We start from the raw sequence: 23,756 nt of genomic DNA on the forward strand, positions 1-23,756 counted from the left end.
TATGAAAGATTTTGAAAATGATCTCAGTCTACATTCACAGCAGATAACATTTGTATGAAATAATATTTTCTTTTATTTATTTTATTGCCCTATTTTGTTAATTCAAATCTATCAGAGAAAACTCATTTGAAATTGAGTGCAGTGTGAAGAAAATCTTATTTGCCTTGACTAACAACCCAGAAGTAAATGTTTCACAACTTGTAGTCCATAGAGCGCCATGCATCATTCTTCCATCTTTGGAAACATTATCTTGCATTTTAATTAAAGAATAAAAAGACAAACATAATAAAGACAAGTTCAAAAGATTAACAGTTTTAATAAAATCCATGTCAAACATCAAAATACTGAAATGGCAAAAAAAAAGAAAAAAAACTGCTTTTGTTTTTTGTTTTTTTGTTTTTTTTTTAAATTTTGTATAAATCACAGTGGTTCAAAAATATTACAAAGGTTTAGTTTCAAAACTTTGTTTTTTTGCACCAGTAGCAAAACATTCTGATTGTTGTATATTGTCTTGAAAGCCCTTAATTTGTGAGTGGTGTGTGCTCTCTTTTGCCTTTCGTTGCAATAAACACAATAACATGAGCAGTAAATGTTAATAAAACTCATAAGAGTCAATGAAACAAAAGTGCATAACAATACTATACAGTATATACGATCCACTTAGAAGTTACAGTATAGGCCAGGGGTTAATCACATCATCTCTGTCTATACAAACACTCTCTGCCCAGGCCTATCTGTGCATATACCCATGTTTACACCAGGTTAGTTAGTAGAAACAGTGTGGTGAGAGGTTAATTCCAATCGAGACTCACTTCAAATTTACAACACTGTGCTGTACTTTGGATAGCAACTATCTTAAAGCATAATATCCTGTATACATAGTCGTCACAGCTAATATCTGCCTTTAATCCAACCAGAAATTCACAGACGCTGTTCCCCAACTTAGAATACATCAATTTTGCTTCAACAGTAAAATCACAGCTAAGACAGTGGAAGCAACAGTGAGAAAGAGATCACGAGAAAAGTTCTATTTTTAAATTTTGATCAAGAAAATCTGTAAATACAAAGACTTAGCATACCGATGTCAAAAAAAAATGTATTAGGCTACATAATAGAAAGTGCAGGCACCAAAGAGTGCGAAAATACTTTTAATTCTGCTGGTTGGCTTGGACTCTTGGTCATTTCATAGTTATCTGCCGCGTTGCTTCAGCATAGACGATATCACACGCTAAACTTGTTAAGGTCTACATCTGTGTTACAATACGAAGTTATCACTGTGACCCCAACAGCCAGTAACTACACTAAGATAATTTACATTAAAGAAAGCTGCCTACTTCTCTCTCTGTACTCACATGTGTAGATTTCTTGGCTTAATTGACTATTGTATCTATCTATCTATCTATCTATCTATCTATCTATCTATCTATCTATCTATCTATACCGACCCAGGAGCCCAGGAGTTCTCGACCTGAACTGGGCCAAGACAAAGAGATTTCACCAAAGGCACAGGAGAGGAGACACCGGAAACTATAAACAGGAGGTGTTCTCTCAGTCACTAGGCTTCACATTTAAGAAGGAGTGCCAGGCTGGTTTAAAAAAAAAGAAAGAACCGCCCCATCTAAAACAAACGAGGGGAATTGGGTAGTATAAAGAAATAGACTGAGATTATCCAAATGAGTGTCACTTTGGCCTGTAGGGGTCAGCATTGAGCAAACTCAGGGTTAAATAAAGCTAGGGTCTCAAATTTTGCATTTACATCTCTCCCTCTCTGTATATCAGATTTTCTCTACTTTTCTGTCATGTGATTAAATTTCTTATTCTCAATAACAGTTTCATTTTTTTTCTCCTCAATGATGAGAGAATATTATTTTCCTTTGAGCTGGAGATATACAAATATACATATAATTATTACCAAGATTGTTACATATATTTTAAACCAACAATATTTAATTTATCTTATGTTATTATACTATTATATTTTAGCTTTAGCAATTTCCCATGACTCCATATGTATAGCGAATGAACCCAGTTGAGGCTATACTTACAGGAGCCTATATGTGACTCCACAAACATGCATCATGCTTTACTCACTTTGTCTGTAATTCCATGAGGACTTCACTTAAACATTGCACTTAACTCTCAGCCATTTAGATCGTTCTTAAAATATGCACATTGCAATACTTTTTGTTTTGAATTTAGCTTCCTATGCACTTCTATTTGTTCTGCAAAAAACTTTAAAAATCACAAGAATAATCTTGATTGATTAATTGCAATAGCAAAGTAACAGTAAAATGGGAAAACTAACTCTGCAATCGTTTTCCAAGCAAATGATCTGCAGAATATCCTGGTACATTATACAAAATTATGTATTTAGTGGTGCTACCTTGAGCTACGCTGAGCCAATTTAGCACAATCTGAGTTGTGCATAAAGCTGATAGCAGGAAGAGAGCTACTGTGGGGTTCAGTGCCTTGACCTCAAACAAGAAGCTGGACGAGTCGTGATATTCAACGTTTCACCAATAACGTTGTGGGGAAATTTGAAAGTGTAAATACCGTGCTACAATCATCATCTTAAAAACACAAGGAACAATTCATACTATTGGGTATAGTTGGAGACAAAAAAAAAGTGCATTCCAACACTAAGTGTCATAATGACAAAGTTAGGCCACCATAGAAATAAACCACATTCCAAAAGTTTCTGCACCCTCCCAGCACACAGGCCAGCTAGTGCTCATCCAAAAAAAAATCATTGCTTTCACAAACTCAGTGGTTTTGGAGTTAGTCTACGAGAATCCAACCCCTACCAGGGCAGTGGATTTTAGCAACCATGGTGTCTGCATCAAAATAATTAACAGTCCAGAAAACACACTAATCCAAGGCCATATGATTAGACTGACCTACACTATAAAGAGTTTAATGTCATTTATCTGCATAGAAACTTGCAGATTCTCCTTGTATGGTTTTGGCTTAGAAATCCCTTCCAGAAGGATAACGAGTGAAGATCCAAAAAGCAACACCATGATGCATTGCACAGTAATAATATTAACCTGGCATGGTCTACTGTATGCATCATGTCAACGACTACAGAACCCGTCTGCTAACGTGTTGCTTTATTATTTTTTTTATTTTTAGTTTTGTCCAAATATAAGGCACATGGACCAAGAGAAGAGGCTTAATGGATCATACCAACTATTAAGAAGACAAACCAAATTGCTACCCCTTCCATGGGAAACAAAAATGAGGCCATGGAAATCTATCAGATACCGTTCCACAAACATCTCCTCTCCGGGTTCTCATTTCTTAATTCCCCACTGGGATGAAATTCCCTAAACATGTCGCTTGTAATGTCAGCTAAGACATTTTTTTTTCCTTCTTTTCCCACTTTCGCTCCTTCCAGAAAGAGATCAGCTCAATTCTCACCTGGGTCTTGTGAGATCCTATCCGACTTCTATTTCAGTAGCCGTCAGTGACTTTAACATGCCTCCTGTGGACACTGGCAGAACACGCCATATGCTTCACACAATCAATCTCCAACAGTCTCCCGGGCAAAGCTGAGGGGTGCAAACCCACAAATAGAGCACGTGCTAATAGAAATTCATCACCACCATGTCTTGTTTTCACATTCACTCCTAAAGCCCAAAGAAATTAGCACCCTTGAGGAGAATTTGTTCTCACACGCTTTATATATCAATACGTTTTTCATTTTGAGACAACACTCGTGACTGTAAGCAATAACTTTGTCCTGGCGTGCCAAGGAAGCAAAAATAGATCCTATTGTTTTGAATACAAACATAGCAAAAATTGCAACGTTGCAAAAACTGCATGTAAAATCAGAAACACACACATTTTAAAAGCAATTACGTATTTTGACCTCTTGCAGACTGTTAGGAGAAGTGGTTTCAAATCTGAATACCCTTGTTAAATTTCTGCACAATCATCGCAGGTAAACACTAAATCAACCCCGCAGACACTTGACCTGCATAAGGAAAAGTCGCATAAGTGTTTGTGTGTTCATGCGGACACTGTCTTATTGTGTCTTAAGCACCATTTTCAATTCCAACAATAGGAATGGAAGGCAATGTCCAGCAGTGACACTTTTCTACCGACACCACAGAATGAAAACACCACCACATTCGTCATGCATCCATCATCTCCCAACAGCCACGTTCTCTTTTCTCCTCCATCCATTTTTAGGGAACAAGAGATGGAGAACTAAGGAAGAATATCAAAAGAATCACAGCTTTGGTATTCAGAATTAGGTATAAATCAATAGTCAGGGTTTAAATGCACTAAATACTTTAGCTTCAGCTTTCCTCTAAAAATTTGCAAGGTACATATGAGCTTTTTCATTGAACAAGGGTAAAGAAATTATAGGCATTAAAAATCCTGTTAGCTAATGTGAAGGCCAACGCCAGGGCCCTGAGCAGTGCTGCCCCTAGTGGTGTAGGGGTGTAAAGGCAGGCTGGCTGAGGTGCTTAAACAAAATCTAGTGGTTATGGGGGTTACAAGTAGATTCATTACCTCCGCCAAGGAGTTATGTTTTCAAGGATGTCAGGGGTTTTTTTTTGTTGCTTGAATTATCAGCAGGATTACAGAAAAACTACAGAAGGGATTTCCTTGAATCACGTAGGGGTGTGTGGGTGGAAAAAGTAGTATCCGGCATGTTGTTGACCCAATGACAGTAAATGATGGTGATAGGAGTAGGATTGAATTAGAGGGGACTTGGCGGAGGTATACGGTCCACTAAGTGCTATTCTAGTTTAATACTGTCTATATCTTTCTGCCCTGGCAGAAGTATCAGGTAAGGCTATCCCTGTTTAGCCCCATTGTTTCTATAGAGTGGTCACTTAAAATGTCTCTGAAATGCAGTTTGGTGCATCAACCTCACTTTGCGTTTTTGCACAAATCATGTGCAGGAGGAAGGGGTAGGAGGTGCGGAGGTGAATAAGGGACACCAAAGACCAGGTTGATATAAGACTTCAGGAAAATATCTATAAAGCATCTTGACTGGAGCATCTGGACTGTTTTTAAGGTTTTTCTTACGCTCAAAACTAGGAATAACTGGCCCATTTTTACAGAGATCCTCCACCCTTCTTGGGGATGGTGTTCACCATTAATCCTAATAAAAATGGCCTTGAAGGTGCAAAACATATATATAAAAAGGTCAAATAAGTTCAAAATAATAATATAATTACATTATACGTGTCAGTTCCTGGGAATCCAGTGCTGGTTTCAGAGGGAGGGATCTTTTTTTTTTTTTATAGGTCTGTTTGTGCAAGCTAACAGTCTGCGTAGAAGTGAAGGCAGAGGTAGGCTCCCACTGAGGAGCTGCAGTGGTTAATGTGTAATAGTCATTAAGGGCATTGTGAAGGATAGAGACTGAGAGAGATAGAGAGCCCTTGCTCCCAGTCCAATCACTCAGAGGCTGGACACTGTGAGTGCTGGTGGAGGGACAGAGCTGTTGTGGGTGGGACAAGGGGCTGCACTGTGATGCCGCATGCCGCTTCTCGGTTGGGGTGTTTGGGAAGCACTCAACTCGGAAACATAACTCACTCATGCCAACCGCAAACATTCACCCACACATCCATGAGCATGACCTTCAGCTAAGTCTACATTGAAGCCACACAAACATTAGAAACTGCACTCATAAAACCATCCACAATTAGAAAGAGGCACATACATTCCCCCCAAACATGCTGACACTCAGGCATAATAGCACTGACATTTTGCCATCATCTCTCCACCGATGTTGGGTTTAAAGAAGACCTCTATAAGTGCTACAGGGGAGTTAGTTGTTCTGGGTGGAATGGCCCAGGTGAGGAGGAAGAGGAGGAACTCAGTGGAAGAAACCATTTAGGAGATGTGCGGAGAGGAGGACGGGTGTCTCCAGAAGCACCAGCCCCGTTTGGTGTGTTGCTTGCGCAAGATCTCCTCCTCGCGCTCACGCTCTTTCTGGGAGCGCAGATAGCGGTCCTCCTCTTTAAGGAACCACACAGGAGGCCAGCGCTGCTTCTCAAAGTGCCTCTGGTTTTCTACAGGGAGGAAGACAAAGATATATGTAGAAAAGACAAAGCTACTACTTACATCTGAAGGTGACATTTTGCCCCAAAGACAAGACAAATTCATCAGTTTGAGAGTTTTGTTTTGGTTTTTTTTGTGACAGCAAGTCACAGGATACTACAATTGTTCAAATGAGTGCTGCATGCTTGAAAGGTTTTTGGAAAAGGCAGATTTGCAAGACTGAGGGAGACGGGAGGCCTCACCTGGAGACATTGCCTTCATGTCTTTGGGAAACTTGCGGCAGATGCTATTATAATTAGTGCAGATGTGATGGAGACACCAGGCTGAAAGTTGCTTTGCATTATGAAACTTCAAAAAAGAAAGAAAGAAAAAAGGAAACAAAGAAGGGTCAATATTTGAACACATTCAAGTCGATGGATAGCAGCAAATTATAATTTATCACGTCAAGATTTTAACTACATATGAATCATGGAAACATTATAAGGGAGCATTACATTTTCACAGTCATACCTGTGCAACCTCAAGGTAAGCCAACACCTGTCCATCAATGTCTCCTCCTTTCCCTGCCAACTGGAGAAGCTCATCCACTGCGTGCCCCTCTGAAGATGCAAAAAATTTCAACAATCATGTCAGCATTTACGCTTTAGATCCCAATAAAGGTCTGCATGGAACACAACTACTGTAGACCTACAACCAGTGAGTGAGCTGCTGATAAAAGATAAAAACAGGCCTGTCCGTTCTCCTGTCTGGTTAATTACTATATCTTGCGAGTGAAATTATTATATAATATTCATTTTAAATGTTTATCTTCTGTGGTAGAAATGGTTTATTTCTGCATTAGTGAGACTAATCAAAGAAAGGCAAACAGTTTGAGGTCTGTAATTGAGAGACCCAGACAAAACTACCAAGACACACCCAGAACTGAACTCCTGGTGCAACACACAAGTTGCTACAAGACATTTAATTCTAGTTCCAAGATTTGCTAATTCTGCAGGAGTATCTTTACCTGTGAGGGCGACAAGGCGTGGCAAACAGAGACGGTTGGCTAGAATGATTAGTTCCATGGGCTCCAGACCTGGACAGGGTGTCAGGAGGCCGCAGTAAAGGAACTCCAAGACCCCATGCATGCAGGATGTGGTGGTGTTAGGTATGGGTACCTGGGGAAAATGACATACAGTCAATTCAGGGAATTCATAGACAGAGAAATTTGTATCAATGTATTATGTTATGGTACAATGTAATCAACAAAATTGACATATTCTTTATGAAATGTCATGGCTAGGAATGGAAGGGGGGTCCAAATATCAATAAAAACAGCACAGTGGGCATTTGGAAGTATTTATTTATTTATTCATTTCATTTTTCTTCTTTACAGACATGTTATTACAACATATTTCATCAGTGTTGAAAAATCATCAACAACATCCAAAAAGAAAAAAAAGGGTTAACAGGTAGAAGCAATTGGCTTGTAAGATTCCTGTCCCCTAAATTATCAACAAAACATCTCTCTCATTAGAATATATAATCAACAAACTCAGACATTAGAAGTCTTCAACCAGCTCATACACTGAACAGACGTTCATACCCTTATCCACCTCCAGATATTAGCCTTTTACCCTAGAGTATAACCATGTTTACATTCTTCCTAGGAACACAAAGTTTGTTAACATCATGGATAGTTGAAACTAGATGTTGACCTTGCCAGTGTTCTCCACAAGAATATAATGATCATATTAACCTCTTTCAGCAGACAGTGTTTATACAAGAATTAACCATTTTGTTGCAGACACTTTAACAGTTTTACATGGTATTATATTGTCAAAAGATATCAACATGCTCTTTAAAGTGTCAAAGTTAACGCTATCCCATGTTATCACAAATACATGTTGTTGTTGGTTTTTTTGTTTTGTTTTTTTGTTCATTAATCCATGTTTCTGACATCAATTATTTTGATTTTTTCGACTGTTCAATGAAATACTTGACGTGTCCAAAATTGTAGAGCTCCCAATATTGAAGTGACTCTGTTGTACTGATCTTTGGTGTAGTAACAATTCTTGTCCGTCTTTATTGCTCATATTTCATCAACTCCTCTGCACTCCTGATCACCATGGTTTTCATCTGGTCCGGAGACAGCCCCTTTGTTTTGATGAAGATCCTGCAGTTGTTCATCCAGGTGTTGTCGATCAGCCCATTCTTCTTCAGTTGTTGAGCTTTTTTGGCGATATTAGCATTCTTTTTAGTGAGATTCTCATTAATGTAGACATTTTTTTTCCTTTCAGTTTGAAGTCTTGTTTCAGAAGAGCTATCTTGTGTTTACGATTGTTGAATTTTATCAGCACTGCAGGTGGTCTCCTACCTCCAGATGGTAATGGGTAACATGTCTCAATCTGGTCCGGATCTATAGTTATCTCCAGATCCCTCAGTTGAGAACTCACTTGTTGCTCCAGAGATTCGATGTCAGCGCTAGCCATAGCATTTCTGTAATTCCTCGGCTTGATTTCGATTCCAGTGATGATCACATCATTTATACCAATGCTTTGTTCCAAATCATCCATTCTTTGTTGTCCCTGTTCCAAGACAACACTTTTTTGGTCTTTTTCATCCATGTCTTTCTGCATTTTCTTCATTTTGTCCTTCATTTCTTCCAAGGCGTCTAGCACCGGTTTGAGCTTTTCTTCCAACTTTTTATCAAAGTCACTCCCTAACTTATCAAAGTTGCTCTTTAACTCACTCTTTAATTCTTTCATAGAGACCATCTGGTCGTTAGTATCCTCCAATTTTCCTTTTGGTTTCGTCATTTTGGAGAGAATAAGTGACAGTCAGTCTGGGTATGAGTTAGAGAGATAGCAACAACAGGAGACAGAAGAAAGACGTCTATCAGCATCTAAAGGGCAGATGTAGATCTTTTCTGGTCACCTCTGTTTGATGTAGGCTCAGATGAAAGCACCGCGACAACAACCTCTACATGTTGCAGAATCACTGGACTTTGCTATTCATTATGCTAGTTTTAAATAAAAGCTAGTAGTCAGGTAATACAGTCTAAGCCCAGGAAGGATGGACGGAAGGTAGATGCTGATGAGACCGATGACCTGACCCCTGCAGGAGTGTACCCACTGAGGCGCTCTTCAACCACAACGCCTGTAGCCAATTAGGAGAATGTCAGCTTGGTTGCTGCTTCTCGTTATGACTAAAATGTCACAACATCAAGACTCTGGAGCTTAAAGGCACAGCTGGGGTCAGGAAACATTAATGAATGGACACATTCATGATGACAGGACATCTGTGGATGAGACCACCTGTTCTGTAGAGGGATCCATGAGTCACCATCGAGTGACTATGAATGATGTCCATGGAAACATGTCAATACGATGTCGCTATAATCATATGACTTTGATGAAAACATCTTATTTCTCTCTGAGAAAAATTATCTTGGCTATGTTCTCAAACAACAGCATGTGCGCCAAAATGTGTGAGGCTTAAAATACCAAGAGGGAAGTGTGACACGAGCTCGAAAATAGCACCACTCTCACATTTATAGTGTAATGATTCCGCTCTGTAGTTTCATATAATGGATAAATAATGATTTTTGTTTTCAAGAGGAAGAATAATACGATGATTTGTTATTTTAAAATACAGGCTCGGACAATGAAACATAAGATAGAGCCCCTTTGTTCTGTTTATAAATATTTTAAGTATAATGAAAAAAGATGCATTGTTACCTCGTGGGTAATGCGTTCCAGGGACCACACGCGATTAACGAATTCAGCAATAGATCGACGAACAATTTATCTTATCATTTACAGTAATTTAAATGTTTAAGAACCCTCCCATTACTGATATTAAACTACCTAGTATCTGTATTACCTTTTCCAAAACTCTTATAGACTGTTTAAAGCACTTTTGTGTCTCACGAAGTCCAAGACTCACGGAACTTAGCGCACTTCCAGATTCCGTCAGCCAATAGAATGTGCGTACGGTATCATGTGACTGCCTTCCAAAAATCAGCAATGAGGTTTAGTCACGAGCGCTGATGCACGAATGCGTATATATATATATATATATATATATACACACACACACACACACACACACACACACACACACACACACACACACACACACACACACACATATATATATATATAGTAGGTACATACTGTATACTGTAGGTTATATACTGCAGGTAAAGTATATAGCATATACAGGTAGTCCTCAACTTATGAATATTTGACTTATGAACAATCAGGGATATGAACAAACATGTAACGCATGGCATTTAAATGACCTCAAATGTCAATGAAAGACTGAAATTGTGTTTGTATGTTGAGGACTACCTGTACCTTCAGAGTGTATATCATGTCATTGTAAAGTTTATCATTTGTCATTTATTGTTAGTTAATCATTTTCTTCAATGTTCACATTTTTGGATTTTTTCAAGAATAAAAGTTTAAATTCACCTTGCTATCTCTGGGAATTTGTACTGATTTATCAAAGACCCATCTACACATGTAGCTACACATGTAATTCCCTCAGTTAGGTGATTCAAAGATTATACAAGTTTATGGGTTGTAATATTTAATCAAGACCTGGCTTTACTGGATCTCATTTTTTCATTTGCAGACAATCACTTCTTCTTTGAAAACCACCAAGTTAGGATGTCAACACATCCTAACTGACTAAAACTCCAGGTTGAGTAAAGGTTGTGCAGTTGTGTCATTATGTCTATAAACTCTTCTTCTACTGAGAGACCAGCAATAGAAAGCTTTTCTGTTCACTTCTATAGGCGGCGTTTCTTAAACAGACATTTGTGTAGATATGGGCCACAAAGTGAACAGACTATACAGTCAAACTCTATATGCATCTTAGCAACAAGCTTCATCTCTGGCTGTCCAAATAAATAAATTTACAGCAAGCAGACAATCTAGCAACTGCAAGTTACCAATAGTAACAATAAAATTCACCCACTCAGAATACAATCCAGGCTCAAACTTCCCTTCCCAAAGACTACTTAAGATGCCTTTTGCAGCTTTGAGCCTTAAACCTTAACCTCATGAACATTATTCCTTGACAGTCTTTTCTTCATTTCTAAGGATTACTTCTAAACTTTCTGAAGGACGGAAACTGTGTAATCTAATCTTGTGGACCTTGAAAGTAATCCTACCACAAGGGATCTGGTTCTGCAACACAGTCTGGCGAGCATGACTCAAAGGCAACCAGCGACATGAAATTCCTCTCCGGTGAGGTCAGGTCCGGTGCACGGGCCCTGCCTGGCAGAGGAGCCCCAACCAAACAGCCAGCCAACCAACCAATGGAAGCTGAACCTCAGGTGAGGACACACAGGAAGTAACCAGACCTATCTCTCGATCAGTGCTGACCTTGACAGATGGACACTTTTCAATGAATACTCAGGCAGGTCAGCAATCGCCTATTGCCTGCTCCTTACATTTTAATGGCAAGCCACAGATGACAAGCTGTAACACTTCATATGATGATATCATGGCAATAACACATCACCAGAGTAATAACCCTTACCCAGGAACCCATTTACCTTCACCTTGTTTACTGATAATATTGTCTCTAAAGGCTTTCTAAGGACACAAAAGATTTCCAATAACAAGATCTTCAAGCTCTTCCTGTTATCTTGTAACTCACCTCTTCGACGTAGCTTTCCATGAAAGAGCCACGAAACATGGCAGCCATCCAGTTGCAGCTGGAGATGAGCAAGGGCTTATGGGCAGGGAGGCAGCCATCATCCAGACGGAACACCACATCTAAAACCGGGGTGGGAAAAGAGCATTCATCTCGTGGTGTGCCACAGAAGCCCAAGCTACAGAGGGGGAAAGACAGACGAAGCAGACGTCCAGACATACACACAGGCAGACAGAAGGCCAGACAGACACACAGAGACATGGACACAGGTAGACAGACAGAGAGATAAATTCACAGAAGGACAACAGATTTTGACAGAGTAAGGGATGGAGACCAGATGCAGGGTAGTAGATGGCGGTTGCAAATCCTGCATGGACTCTGAACTAGAGCTTTGTTAGAGAAAGTCAGCAACTATGACAATGTAAAAGATTGCATCTCAAAGTATCAGATTCCACTTACTTATAATTCAATATCTGTATAAACTATAGTTTAACATAGATCTGCATATATGGACTTGATAGCTTAATTTACAATAGAATATTAAAAACACTTTGTGAAGACAACAAAGAAAGAATGGAAAGAAATGCATGTGAGGCAGGGTGTGTTTAAATATGTCTGATATGTATAGAAATATACTTGCTGAAAAAACTGTTGAGAACATGCATACTTGATAGCTTAGGGGGCAGACAACACGAAAACAAGACACAGGAAGCACACAAGCAAGACCACAAGACCACTGAGCAGTCTTACGATGCACCATCAAGTCACTTTGATGACTTTAAAAGGACATGAGACATGACACAATGCACAATGCATATTTCATAGCAAAAATTCAATGGGAAGTATTATATGATCAAATGTAGACAGAGGGTACATTTGAGACTAAAAGAGAATGTTGGAATTTAGCACATTTGCCTCATTGACTTTTCACAAGCATCAACTTCTCCCTCTTTTACACGCACACACAAACATGCACTCAGTTACAAAATACATACGTACATATATATATATATATATATATATATATATATGTAATGTGAAATACATTAACAGTCACATCAGTGCTATAGGTAGTACTGAACTGCATTTAATGGGTGGTACAGTAGTTTACCAGCAAAGGTCCCTTTATTGAGGCACTCCTTGATGCGGTTGGCTCTGCGGACATGGAAGGCCTTGGTGATCTCCTGGTTCATGAAGCTCTCTCTGTTGAGGACATTGGCCACCATCATCCGGAGGTCAAATACCTCAAGTAACTCTGCGATGGTAGCAACCTGCATCAGGTCGCCTCGGGCCTCGTCTAGACTGCCCTTGTACAGGTACTGAAGCACTGCCTAAAACCAGAGAAAACCAACTTTGAAATCACAGAAAAGCTCTTTTTCAAAATATATTAAGATCATTATATGTGATAATCTTTTTTCTTAAAGTCCATCACCTTGAATGGTTCTTCCTGTATAAGTGCATCCATAGCTACAACAGTCATGAGTCGTGGTCGTCCAGTCATGGGATCATCAATATGCTCCAGACACACACTCAGGAAACCCCTTCCCCATCCTGAAAGTGCTCGACCAGCCCCTAGTGCACCCAGGGAGTACATGGCTCGAGAGGGGAGTGCATTATCACTCTGCGAAGTCCTCAAAGACCCCTGCTGGACCAGATGTGGCCGATTCAGGCCACGCACTCCTCCATCAACTCCATCTTTGTCGATGTCCAGGCTCTTGGTGCGCCCAGCTTGCTCTTTGGCTCCTCTCCTGCTTTGCTCATCTTCCTCTCCACTCTCCAGGTTTTCTGTGCTTTCCGGTTCATCCCCCTGTGGCCCCACACATGATCCGCCAAGATCAAGAGTGAAGAGGTCATAGAACTTGGAGCAGGAAGTGGCCAAATAGACTTTGTGGGCAAAGACACGGGTGGCACCACCCTGCAGAAGGAATAGGACATCTGCGCACAGCGGATAGCAGAAAAGGGAATCGGGACCCTCGCCCTCTGTAGGAGGGGGATCTGGGATGCCCACAATGGGGCGAGGTGGGCGTGGAGGCAAAAAGGGTGCCTGGAGGAGGGGTCTTTGGACTTTTTTTAGGTGGGACTTCCAGAACTGTAGGTGACGACGGGAAATGAGGGCGGCTCGGATGGCGTTGTCAAAAACATCTTTGACTCCAAATTGGGCAACAATGCTGGTTTCATAGTAAGGAATTCCAAGTTCCTTTGCCACCTCATGGCCTCTCTCTGGAGGAAGGATGTCTGTAGGTTTGATGGGTCTGTGGGACAGAAAGATGATGACGGTAAAAACAAGGAAACTTGAGTAGCTCAAGAATAAGGGAAAAAAAAAATAACAGCCAGAAAAAGTCACACACATTAAAGGATTTACTTAACCCTTGGAAGCACAACCTACCAATACCTACCCTCTTCCACGAGTGGAGTAAAAAAAACCAACCCAAAATAAAATCAAAATCAATGCATTCTGGCAATAAACTGGGTTGTTATTCTTCAAACAACCCAGTTTATTGTAGTATTTTCATATTTTAGGTATTCCTCATAAAACATATTTGTGAAATGAGCCCATTTTCAAGGTTTTTCATTAACCTTTAGATTCATAGGTGGGGTCAAAAATGACCCCATGGGTCGTTATTTTTCAAAATCTTTAAAATGAAAAGCTGTCATATGCAGTATTTTCCGCACTATAAGGCGTACTGGACTATAAGGCGCACCCTTAATAATTTGTTTGTTTTATAATTTATTTCATATATAAGGTGCACCGGATTATAAGGCGCACACAATAAAAATAAATAAAATTTATTTGATAAACTGCAGCGGCTGTAGTTGCGCAATCCGCCCACTAGATAGAGCCGCGCTGCTCAGGCAGTCATGATTGCATTCATGACCTCCTGACTACCTTTGAATGGCCTCTATTGTTATGTCAATAAGCCATTCTGAGCCTCAACAAGGAAACCTGATCAATTGATCACTTTGCCATCTAAAGAAGTCAACACGCATATTAAAAAACCTGACATTAAAAACTTGTTAATTTCATTACAGTGGACCACTCAGTCCGAACAGAGCGCATTATTTCCTGATCTGAAGTTCGAAGCAGATATTTAAGCTCCGACGTTCGTCTTCCTTTATTAAATATTGTTTCGATCGATCATTTTTTACCTCACTTGTGGAAGAGAGGCGTAGCAATACAAAAACTGCAATTTCTTAAAATTAACATCAGACATTAGTAGGCAGGGACACTTTTCAATGATTTATTATCAGTTGCCATTAAGTAATATTACTGATACTTGAATCACTGTAGCAACCACACGTTAAACAGCAACTAAAAGCCACCATAAAGCCCGTTCCGTATGGATTGTGCTCACTTAGCGAGGGGTCGTCGAGCTCGGTTAACTGCATCCAGGTCGGCATAGCGCAGATCCAGCTGGCAGCCAACCAGAATGATCGGAGTCCGGGGACAAAAGTGCTTGATCTCTGGGAACCACATGGTGCGTACATGGCGCAAAGAATTGGGATTGGCCAGAGAGAAGCAAAGCACCACTACATCAGACCTACAGGGAACGGAGACAAAAATTATTTCATGATCAGAGATAAAATAGAGGAATTGTGACAAAAGTTTGTTGAATTAGTTTTATATGTGTGTTTTGGGAGAAACTTGTTCAACAGCTGCAAGGCATTGTGGGAGCATGGACAGAGCAATCGAGAAAGCTAGGGTGACAAGACGTCTGTGTGGTTCTGTTTCTATGACTCTGGACCTCCGGGCTGTGATCTGCATTGCCGATCTCTCTTTATCTCTCCCTCTCTCTTATGTAAATCCCCCTAAGCCATCCAAGGCTACATGGACAACAAAGAGAAAGCTAAGAATAGATCAGGAAACACACAAAATTTCATTTCCTCAACTAATGTGTTTGAGCAAGCAGACAACAGCCCTCACAGCTGTCCTCTGGTGCTGATATTTCTGTGCCATATTTGTGCATGTATTTTTGTTTCTGCGCGATGGCGAATCAGGCCTTGTTGAGTGATACAGATCATCTGGTATCAGTACAAACCCGACAATGAAAGAATCTAAAAGTCCTAAATCACCTGTCTTTCAAAACAACAGTACAGCACAGGGCTGAACAGGACTGGGTCTCTTTTTTTTGCAGTAGTGCTTTTGTAACTAAGTGTTACCATGCAGATAATTAAATATATATTCTTGTTTGAGGCAATCACAAGGAATTTAGAATTCCCCTGAGGATGTCAGCTGCTAACCCACATCCTGAACCTGAGAGCAGAATTATTCACCACTCTGAAACTTCTCTAATTTCCTTAGGGGAAAACATGGTGTACTACAGCGATCGCGGCCACAAGCTTCATGTGAACAGACAAAGGCTGAACTATAAAAAAAAAAAAAAAGATTTTGTAAATCTTTATTTAACCTCAAAGAGGCTTAAATGAAATAAAGGGGTCAGCAGAGGTAATCCCACCTATTTTGAAGAAATATTTCAACAGCTTCAAGTGTTTCTAATCTTTAAAAAAAAGGGAGCAACCTTCATGAAGTTTTGTAAGTAAAAACTTGAAATATTTAAGATGGAAAAGAGTGCAAAATGAAATGAGTTCTTTAAACAGAAGACTTTCACAAGTTCCATAGTCTTAGCTTTCGCTAATGTAATCTCTGAATAGCTCCCAATCCCCAGGGGAATTACATACAATTATATACACCACCAACGCATTGAATGGCTTGATCTGTTCGAGGTCAGGTTGGGTTTACATGCCTTTGCTCTTGTTGGTGAAAGGTAAAAGTTTTTTTTTTTCAAAGTTAACCTCAATATAATGTTTACATAATACTACTGTCACCACCATGTTTGGGGGAAAAAATGAGGGGCTGGTCTGATGGAAACTGCTCCATAAAATTGAACCCGGCTGACACACATATTTATTGATTTATCTTGTTTACTGTGGGACACATAATGGGGGAATTATGTAAAAGGAAAACATAAGCAGCTGACCTGGATAGCAGTGTGAGAGGTGAGGACACAGCTAACCGTTCGGAAAAAAAAAACAAGTCCACTGGGCTACTGCTAATAATTTACCCCCCTGCACTAATGTATAATAAATACCTCCACCAGTGACTTGTGTGACAGTGATTTGTCCTGTGTGTGTATGTGTGTGTGTGTGTGTGATGGAATTACATAGGTCATTACTCGCCAGATTATGTAAGACGAGACAGGCACACAAGCTGCACAAGCTTTACTGCACACACACACACACACACACACACAAACACACACACACACACACACACACAGCAGGCATGTCCTCAATAATTTATGATTTTCTGTTGCGATAAAGAAATGAATGGCTCTCACGCAGGTATATTACTCTGCAATCACAGTCTGGTTTGACACCCCTCATCGCTCATTAAATTTGTCCCAACAGTGAGATAACAGGGGTTAGCAGGCAACCAAAAAAGTGCTTACAAGTGTAACGTGCCGTGTTTTTGTTTGCTTTTTTGGCCTGACGACAAAACTTTTAGTCAGGTGAAGTTCAGCTTGGGCTATATTCAGGCTTAGACTGTTTTTTTTCCAAGCAGAGTGTTCATTTCCTAGCAGAGCATGTGACAATCTGGGCATGGTCTGACAATATGATCTTTTGAGTTTTGATATAAACAAAAAGCTCTCGAGTGAAGGAAGTTGTGGCGAGGCTGAAGGACAGACAAGGGCAAAGAGGTGGGCAATGATGGGAGTTCAGTGAGAGGTTAACAAGGAGGATGAGGGAAAGGGGAGGTGAGGAGAGGCGCGGCCAACGAGAGGAAGAAAGAGGAGGAGGTCGACGCCTCGGGGCCGCAGATGCCAGGGAGGCAGGCAGGCAGAAAACAGCTGAGCTGGTGCTGTGTCTCTATCAGCTGACTGCAGCATGACAAAGTATGCAGGGCATGTGGACCAACGCACGTACACCCGCCCCAAAACACACACAACACGCACACAAAAACAGGCAGAACCCTGTTGAAATGTACAGACAATGAGACGGCGAGAGAAAACAGCAGAGGAAGAGAAATTAGAGACACAAACACATCCTAGAAGCGGGCTAACACCGTCTGAAAAAAAAAAAAGGTCAGGAGGTGACAGACGTGTAAGGAGAAGTGATGCATACGTGAATTCATAATTAAATCCTGCATAGAATGATTCTTCACTTTTCTGTAATACTGTTAATTTGGTTGTTGTGTTTAGAATTTTTGCGGTTTTATTTCGGCAATAAGTTCTTTCTTCTTTTTTTTTTCTCACGCCAATGAAGCAGATTTGATAGAGGGCTGGGGAGTAACAGGATAGAGCACTGATCTAATATTTGCCAGGTGGTGGAAGGATGCAAAAGCCTGAGGGAAGTTTATGTTAACAGCAGGTAAAATAATTTGGTAAAGTAAATATTATTCATGCATATTTTTATGGGTGTGAGGAGCTCTTATTGTGAGTTATATTCTCCTGAGTCAGCTGACAAAGAGCTTAGCCACACGTTAGCCGGGGAAACTGTGTCAAAACCTTATAATTTCTACCACCAAAACAAAACAATTTGTTAGCTGCCCTAGTTGGGAGATTAATCTCGTGGTCAACGTGCAACTGGATTACTGGTTAAGAATTGGGCTCCTGTTGCTGAAATGTCAGCGACTGTGTCTTTAACGTATCTGCTCACCTGCCATAGGCAAAGCGCCTGTCTTTGTGATGATCCCCGAATGTGTCCCATAACCTGAGGGACACGCTGACCTCATCCACTACATCCCGAGATCGCTCTAAAACCTGCGACACAGACACACATCCCACATCGGAATCAGGTCGAAAGGTCGTCACTGTTATTTCGATGTTTGTGTTTTCAGTATTGCATTAAAGATGATGTCATCACTGGGATTGGAAGGAAAAAAATAATGAAAATCAGCATGAAAAAATGTTTTTTACTGATATTACAAACGCACAATAATTCTTAGTCTTGGTTTTACATCAAAAGAAGTATCAAAGTTTTGTCGGTGTGTGCATGTGTGTGTCTGTGTGTGTGCCCACCTCCTGGCATACGCGGTACTGGTCGATGGCCCAGACGGTTGGCACGTGGGTGGCGAGCAGCTGATACTGTGTGAGGGTGGCGTTGCAGGCCCGGGCGCAGATTAGCCTGGTTTTACCTACTGCATTATCCCCTACCACCACACATTTAATAGTTTCCACATTGGGCCGTTCATAGTCTGTGTCTATATCCATGGAGAGGGCCCTGGAGAATAGGTGATTGGAGAGAGAGAGAACAAGAGAGAGAGAGGGGAAAGAAAAGAGGTTAATTTAATATTCATGGAAAATTAAAATCACATTGATAAAGAATCCCAGTAGGAATGACACAGCGATTCAAGCACTTAAAGCAACCAGCGTTTGCTTCTAATGCTCAACGCTGCGGCGGAGAGGGAAGAATTGTTGAGGCGCCGAGCCCCGCATGCCTGTACTGACCAATGTACAGAGTCTCCTGCCAAACTCCTCAACAGAACACATGGTTCGCGGGCTGAGGAATACAGGGACCACGGAGCTATTTCTGTAACAGCACATAGAGAGAGAGAGAGAGGAAGACAGAAAGAGACTTCCCTTGAGCTCACTGACATATCTTCGCCTCTTTCCTCAGCATCTTTCCACCCTTTAAGCATTCATGATGATCTTTGCATCATCATATAAAGTGATGAAACATTGCACAAAAGACAGACAATAAAATCCCTCGTAAAGTCATTTTTAATTAACTTTTTAGGTCATCAAGGAGCCCACGGGGAGCTGTGCATCCTGGTATTTACCGAAGGCTTGCACAGAAGGAGGAAACAGAAGTGTGTTTGCACGGTCGACCACTTCTCAACTCTTAAGCCTGAGTGTGAGGCAGAGGCAAAGTTATTTAAACAGCTCGACTGAATTCCTCTTTTAAAAACAAGCATAACCATGAAAAGCTTATCAAAATCCCTCTTTCCGTAAACTGCTTACAAATATTTTTGACATGTCAAAAAAAAAGTGTTAAAACCATTTATTTTTTTTAAACATCGCTGGAAGAATCTGCTCTATTGCGTAACTGTAATACAAACACACACAAACACACACACACACACACACACACACACACAGTCAGACCTGTAGTCATCTAATCAATCCAACCGTCCTTGCAACTAGTTCACAGACGAAACCCAAAGCCCTATAAATAGAGCCACTGAAACATTCATAAAGGCCTTCACTTGTTATTCCATTGACACGGACGCCAGTACAACCCTTCGGTCCAGAACTGACAGACAGCAGAAGCTAAAAATGGCACCTACACATACGACACCCAGCATCCTGCTATCCAACCATAACCTGTTCCAACATGTTCGCATTTCCAGGCTATTCAGAAAACTGCTGCTTCTCTACAGAATATATTCCCTCCTCGCGGATCTTATTGATTTCTCTCATCGACATCAAAAAGATATTGGCTATCAGAGTGCAAAGTTACATCAGCCAGGAAGCACAACACAGAGACTTTACGCCTGTTTGTCTGCAGGAAAGTGAAGGATGCTGAATGGTTCATATGAAAAATAGGTAAGGGGTATGAACATTCTTTGTTCCACTTGAATGTGACACCTTGAAATGCATGTAGGATTTCTCTGAGTGATGTGTTACAAGAGAGCAATATAGGATGTCGGGTGTTTCACCTGACAAGTGTTTCTGTAACACCCTCAATACATACAGCAAGACCAATACAAAAAAAAAAAAAAGCATTGACAAATAAAGGGAGAGGGAGAGAGAGGATGAATAGTAATTTTAATTCCCTGTGTTTCCAGTGCAACAGGAGATAAGGAAAAAAGGATTGCATGAGAGACAAGGCAGGAAGAGGATTATTAGAGTCACAGAGGAAAAGAGATGGACTATCAGCCGGGTATTAGAGTCAGTCAGTCATACCACTGGGATCAAAAGGGTAAGACCGATAATAACAAAGACTATTCAGGGGAAACTAGTCACAGTTTTTCTCTCCATTGTCAAATATGTGGTGAGATAGAAAGACAGATAGAGGAAAAAGCAGCAGAGGAAAGAGAAATATTAGCCAGTGGGAGTCTGGATTCCAGAGCAAACAAGTGCACGTGGTGAGTGAGGTGGTCTGGGAGGCATGGGGTGATGCGAGCGGTGATGTAACCAGGAGGCATCGGTGGTGGCGTGGACAGTTTCCCCAAGGGGGAATCAAGAGGTACCCCGTCTGGCTTCCAGATGCGATCCTCCACCTGAGGCTCTGCATCGGGTTCTGAGCAAAGAGTCTGGCCATGTGTCAGTCAACACGCATACATCACCACACTCCACAGATATACGCCCGCTCTCGGGTTTCTAGCTATGAGCTTTTGCAATCTGCATGACTGATGGGGCGGGATGAGCAGGACATGGTGAGAGCGGAGCGGCTTCAGCTCAGAGGAGCGGAAACAGAAACCCGTGAAGCTCGGGTTTCATTTTTACCCCAATGACCGACAGTAAACCGTACGTAGAGGTCCGCAACTCATTTGCAAGCCAGTGTCATCTTCCCAGCAAGGCAGCAAAGGAGGCTGCAAGGACAAAGAAATGATGGAGGGTGAGTGTGGAACAGAAAATGAGTCTTTGTGCACATGAGCATTCCTGCCTCTTATGGGAACATAATTATGGATGCAGGCAAGACCAGAGTCTCACGAACACTGTGCAGCAACTCCAATGTCTATTCAATACAAACACACAGCTTCTGGTTTGCTTTGGAATGCCACACCTAGAGTTAGTGTGTGTATGTGTGTGTGTGTGTGTGTGTGTGTGTGTGTGTGTGTGTGTGTGTGTGTGTGTGTGTGTGTGTGTGTGTGTGTGTGTGTGTGTGTGTGTTTGTGTGTGTGTGTGTGTGTCTCAGAAAGACAAAGTAGCTCATGTATAATTTGCACAGCTTGCATCTCGGGATGGCCTCCCTTTACCATTTATGAATCTTTTTTTTTTTATACTCACCCATCACTTCCTTTCAAAATCCTCTCATTTATCCACCAGTCTATCTACGTCTGTTGATTTGTTCCCAGCTGTGCCTACTCAACCAAACCTCCACTCTCACTTTCCCCCTTTCTGTATTTAGTCTCCTAATAAAACGCTCCATTTCATGCTCGTCCTATTCTTCATTTCACTCATTCTCTTGATATAACCTCTTTCTCCACCACCCGTGTTCTCTCTTTCTCTCTCTCTCTCTCTCTCTCAGTGATTTCTCTCACATCCAGTGCCCTCCCCTTTCATTAACGGTCATCCATCTACCCATCTATGACTTTACACTTCTCTGGATAGCAATCAAGGAGCCGCATCAAGCAGACAGCCCTCCCACATCCTGTTCTCTTCCCCTTCTGTCTCCATCTCTGTCTGTTATGCAACACCTTTCGCGATCCAATGGCAGCAACCGCTTATCCCAAAACCCTCAACAGTCCCCATTGGCCTCATTCTTGGGGAGTGGGGTTGAGGCTACCGTTCACTCCATCCTGCCTCTCGACTCTCTCCACTCCAGCCCAAATACCTCCTGACTGTCTACACACGGCTACAGGGATCATTATGTGAAGCCTCATTAAAATTCTTTTGTCAGAAGTTGGTTCTTGTGTAATAAAATTTCTATTCATCCTGACTGGATGCCTCTACTTTTAAGGTGTGTGTGCTCCTGTGTGTGTGTGTGTGCGTGTGTGTGTGTTATGTGGGTGACAGCGACCGCCACAGGCGCAGCTGGCACAGACTGGTTACATAACCTGGTCTATGGCCTCTGCTTGGCTTCCTGGATGGCTGACAGTAGACTCCAGACTCACACACACTATTATGGACATGCATAACACACGCGTGTCAGAACTATCCCGCCTCACCCGCTGCAGATAGCACCAGTATTACACGTGGTATGTACATGTCCACCTTAACAGTTGTGAAGGTCTTCCAGAGAAGTCTTCCTATTCTTTTCGTTCCATTGCTTTCCAAACACATGAAGGTTTCTCTTGATGCCCTCATTTCCTTTATCCCTCCTCATCTTCCTCCTCCCCTGTGCATATTTTCCTCCTCCTCTTTCGCTCCATCTCTCTTGATGTCTCACCTCATATTTTCTTTTCTCTCATAAGGTTGCCTCACTCTTCCATGTTGGTCTGGCAGTGCTGCAATGCAAGTTATCTCAAAGCTGTTGACCCAGACAAAGCTTTAGTTTCCAACCAGGACAACGGGTGCCTCTGTCCCAGACCCCTCTTGGGGAATATGTAGTGACCGGAAGAAAAAAAAAGTGTCATGCAGTCGGGAGATTATTGCATAAACAGTTATTTTATAACTGCATTTTGAACAGGTTTTGCCACAAGTGTATGAGCGACAGTCAAACACTGCTCTTTCATTGATGTATTTATATGGGGAAGAAAAGTATACTGGCCAAACAGAAACTGAGCAGCATCACCATGAAAATCTGCCAAATCGTTTCCACAACCATATCTCGGAAATAAAATGAACTGCTGTACATCAAATCAGTCTGAAACAAAAACAAAACTGCTCATGAATGAATTCCTTCATTATTAATTTCCAGGTAAAAGACCAGTTTCTTCATCAGCCTGACAGCTACCTGCGTAACACAAGCCTCCTGGTGACGTAATAGCCACGGGATCCGCATTACAGTGTTGTGCGCGCGTTTGTGTGTGTGCGTCTCTGTATGTGTGTGTGAGCGTGTGTGCATATTGACACAGGTTTCTGTTGTTTTTTTTTATCGGCGTGCTTCTCCAGGTAACACCGCAATGTAAGCATCACTCCGCTCATCAATGAAAACCACTCCGTGCGCTCCCTCTCCCCGCAGCCATTCACAACCACCTGGTTCATTCATGGGTTTTTTTCTTCTTTTTTTTATTATTGGAAACCGATTTAACAACCCTAAATATCTGCTCTCATTGTCACCTATGTCTGTAGTTCACACAAAGTAAATTATACAAAATATTCAAGTTTGTAGCTGATATAAGGATGTAAAAAAAAAAAAAAAAGGCAAGTGGTTATCAGCCTCCATCCTCAATGATGCGCTGACAAGGCTTGCGTAATGTGCCAAGCCCATCCGCTGCTGTACAATAGTGACTCGGAATGATCTTGTACTGTACTTATATT

General features: G+C 41.3%; 1 protein-coding gene across 4 annotated transcripts in view; it reads right to left on the reverse strand.

Moving 5' to 3' along the window:
* Positions 1-300: 300 nt before the first annotated feature.
* Positions 301-23,756, reverse strand: part of rhobtb4 (Rho related BTB domain containing 4) — a 38,211-nt gene continuing 14,755 nt past the window's right edge. For 3 of the 4 annotated variants that reach the window (XM_068309959.1, XM_068309960.1, XM_068309958.1), the window contains 10 exons: positions 18,687-18,888; positions 18,325-18,428; positions 15,024-15,209; positions 13,103-13,922; positions 12,782-13,001; positions 11,674-11,792; positions 7,028-7,178; positions 6,532-6,620; positions 6,264-6,369; positions 301-6,032 (listed from right to left, as the gene is read on the reverse strand). In XM_068309959.1, coding sequence (XP_068166060.1) covers positions 5,854-6,032; positions 6,264-6,369; positions 6,532-6,620; positions 7,028-7,178; positions 11,674-11,792; positions 12,782-13,001; positions 13,103-13,922; positions 15,024-15,209; positions 18,325-18,428; positions 18,687-18,878 — 2,166 coding nt within the window. In that variant the 5' untranslated portion in view covers positions 18,879-18,888 and the 3' untranslated portion in view covers positions 301-5,853. Of the gene's footprint in view, positions 6,033-6,263; positions 6,370-6,531; positions 6,621-7,027; positions 7,179-11,673; positions 11,793-12,781; positions 13,002-13,102; positions 13,923-15,023; positions 15,210-18,324; positions 18,531-18,686; positions 18,889-23,756 lie in introns of those variants that run through there. The other variant, XM_068309961.1, reaches the window with a different exon arrangement.

This window comes from Antennarius striatus, chromosome 3 (genome assembly GCF_040054535.1).
Source record: "Antennarius striatus isolate MH-2024 chromosome 3, ASM4005453v1, whole genome shotgun sequence".
NCBI classification, from domain to species: domain Eukaryota; kingdom Metazoa; phylum Chordata; class Actinopteri; order Lophiiformes; family Antennariidae; genus Antennarius; species Antennarius striatus.